Source organism: Priapulus caudatus, unplaced genomic scaffold (assembly GCF_000485595.1).
Source record: "Priapulus caudatus unplaced genomic scaffold, Priapulus_caudatus-5.0.1 Scaffold352, whole genome shotgun sequence".
Lineage (NCBI taxonomy): Eukaryota > Metazoa > Priapulida > Priapulimorpha > Priapulimorphida > Priapulidae > Priapulus > Priapulus caudatus.
Window position 1 is genome coordinate 257,282 of NW_014577413.1, and position 2,557 is coordinate 259,838.

The 2,557-nt window shown below is 42.9% G+C and overlaps 1 protein-coding gene across 1 annotated transcript in view; it reads right to left on the reverse strand.

Moving 5' to 3' along the window:
• Positions 1 to 739, reverse strand: part of LOC106809420 — a gene marked incomplete at its 5' end in the record, with an annotated part of 2,987 nt that extends 2,248 nt beyond the window's left edge. The window contains 1 exon segment of the mRNA XM_014812500.1: positions 583 to 739. Within this exon segment, the coding sequence (XP_014667986.1) occupies positions 583 to 739 (157 nt within the window).
• Between the last annotated feature and the right edge of the window lie 1,818 nt (positions 740 to 2,557).

The window sequence follows — 2,557 nt, forward strand, 5'->3', positions numbered from 1 at the left end:
GCAAATAGTGGCTGCCAAGAAGTTCCTAATAAACCAAAGTAAAAGCACAAAGTTACATGCAATTATGTAGGAAATAACTGCCAGTTGATCAGAGTTGTATTTTTCAAATAGCTTTGACCCTATGTTACACTCGATACTTCATTCGATGTGTAACTAGGGTAAAGCATGAGTATAACTACATTTAGAACAAGCAAATCAGGGGAACCAAGAATGGGAGGCAAAACTAGCTTCCTTGTGAACAGAAGCAATAGGATAGTGAGGTTGGGGTGGGAGGGAGTGGAACTGCTATGATGGGTTTCTTATGTTTCTGTCTAGGTAACTTTGCTGCCTGTTATTTTCTCGGGCAGTATTAGTGCTTGCTACCTGGAAAAAGTTCAATCCTACTCCTGGTAATTGTAAAGCTTCAGAGAGTTAACAACTTTCATTCACGAGAATAAGTTTTAAAAATCCTGATTAAAGGAGATGATGAGTAAAGAACAGACAAGTGAATCAAAGTAACATGCTGCCATCTATTGACAGAAAAGAGCATGGGAGTTTACTAGCTTATCATATAAATTGCTGCCAAGATTATAGATAACGAACCAGGGCCTGGTTTACTCCATTCAGTTGGTGTGCTGGGTTTTGCGGACGTATCGTCAATAGAAATTGTGTCATCTTCTCCTTCTCTATGTTCCTGTTCATCGTCCTCATCACTTTCAGCAGCCTCTCCAGGAACAATGATACCTTGCAAGTTGCTCTGCTGCAGTGTCATAAATAATATCAATGATGTAGGCAACTTATACAACATCAAATGAAAGCCTTAAGGGGGGCTTATGTCGGGCTTGTGAGGCGACTCGACTGGAAGCAACTGGATTTCGAGCAACTGGAAGCGATCGGCAGCGTCTAGTTCCGTCCAGTTGCCTACTGTTCTATTCCGAGCAACTAGTGGCGGCCAGTCGCAGGCAGTCGCGTTGCAGTTGACCAACTTAAGCACTGCAGTCGCAGTGAATTGCAGCCAGTTGCTTCCAGTCGAGTCGGCTCGCAAGCTCGACATAAGCCCCCTTTTATACGTTTCTTCAATTGTAGTCAAACATCACATCTTTGTCTAGAGGTGATGATGGGTTTTCCCCCAAGTACGGTACATGATTACATTTATAACATATACTGAAACATAACAGAATCAACTGCCAAAAAATCTTGTTATGAGTGACTGCCTCTTCCCAGTTTAGGTTTCCACAGATGTCCATGCTGCATGGTATGTATCACAGGCACTTGGAGCGTTTCAATAAAATATAATGCTAAATAAATATGAAATCTATTTACTACTAGTCTTAATGTTTCTCTACTCTCTTTCACCTATTATTGCCGACAATTTCCTGTAAATGCCGTCCAAATGCTCATCTGCAAGTTGTAGCACACGCTGGCTGCCGCACGCTATAGCTGCTGCACAGTGCACACTGACCTATAAATATACAGCAGGTAGGAAAGCATGCTGCCAAAATTTGCTCGGCACTCGCTTGATTTCACACGAATACAACACAAATATTCAACCATTCTACTCCATCTTTGTTTCTATTTGAAGGACAGTGTTCACTTATATAAAAACATACTGTCTGTGTTCGTAACCGAGCTGTGTCACGCGAAATCACACAAAACCTGACGAAATTCTCGCGTTCGCTCCCGTTGCGCAGTTTATGTAAATGGCTGCAAGTACAGGGCTATAGCTATAGGCAGCGCACTGCATTTTGGGAAACTACCACGCTGCTTTCCAACTCCCGTACGAGCCTCGTCAAAGCCGCCAGTGCAGCGTCCGTGCCAAACGCAGAGACAGCGCGGCGCAAAAATGAGGTCACGAAGAGCGCCGGTGGGTGTTTCCTGATTCCGAAAGCCATTTACATAAACTGTGCAACGGGAGCAAACACGAGAATTTCGTGATGAAGTAGAAGATAGAGTAGAATGGTTGAACATTTGTGTTGTATTCGTGTGAAATCAAGCGAGCGTCGAGCAAATTTTGGCAGCACGCTTTCCTACCTGCTAAGCCTATATATTTATGTGTCAGTGTGCAGCAGCCAGCGTGTGTTGCAGATGAGCATTTGGACGACATTTACAGGAAATTGTCGGCAATAATAAGTGAAAGAGAGTAGAGAAACATTAAGACTTTGGTAGTACTAAGTAAATAGATCTCGTATTTATTTAGGCCTATATTTTATAATTTATTGAAACGCTCCAAGTGGCAGTGCCTGTGCTGTAGTGTAGTATCATAATTATTAGTACTAGTACTAGTACTAGTAGTAGTAGTAGTAGTACTAGTACTAGTAGTAGTAGTAGTAGTAGTACTACTAGTAGTAGGGCCTCTGACTATGTTACGTATCATTGACATTGTTAAACCGACCAGGCTCTCCGACTGTTACACGACGGAGGACACTCTCGCCACGTAGTGTTAAGCGAGATGGGAACTTGTGGCTATGACATTGTATGCTGTGTACGCAGCTTATTAATATTATATATATAATACACAGTGGCTATATGCCCGGCAGCCGGCGTATATCTGACGGCTGCCGGGCATATAGCCACAGCG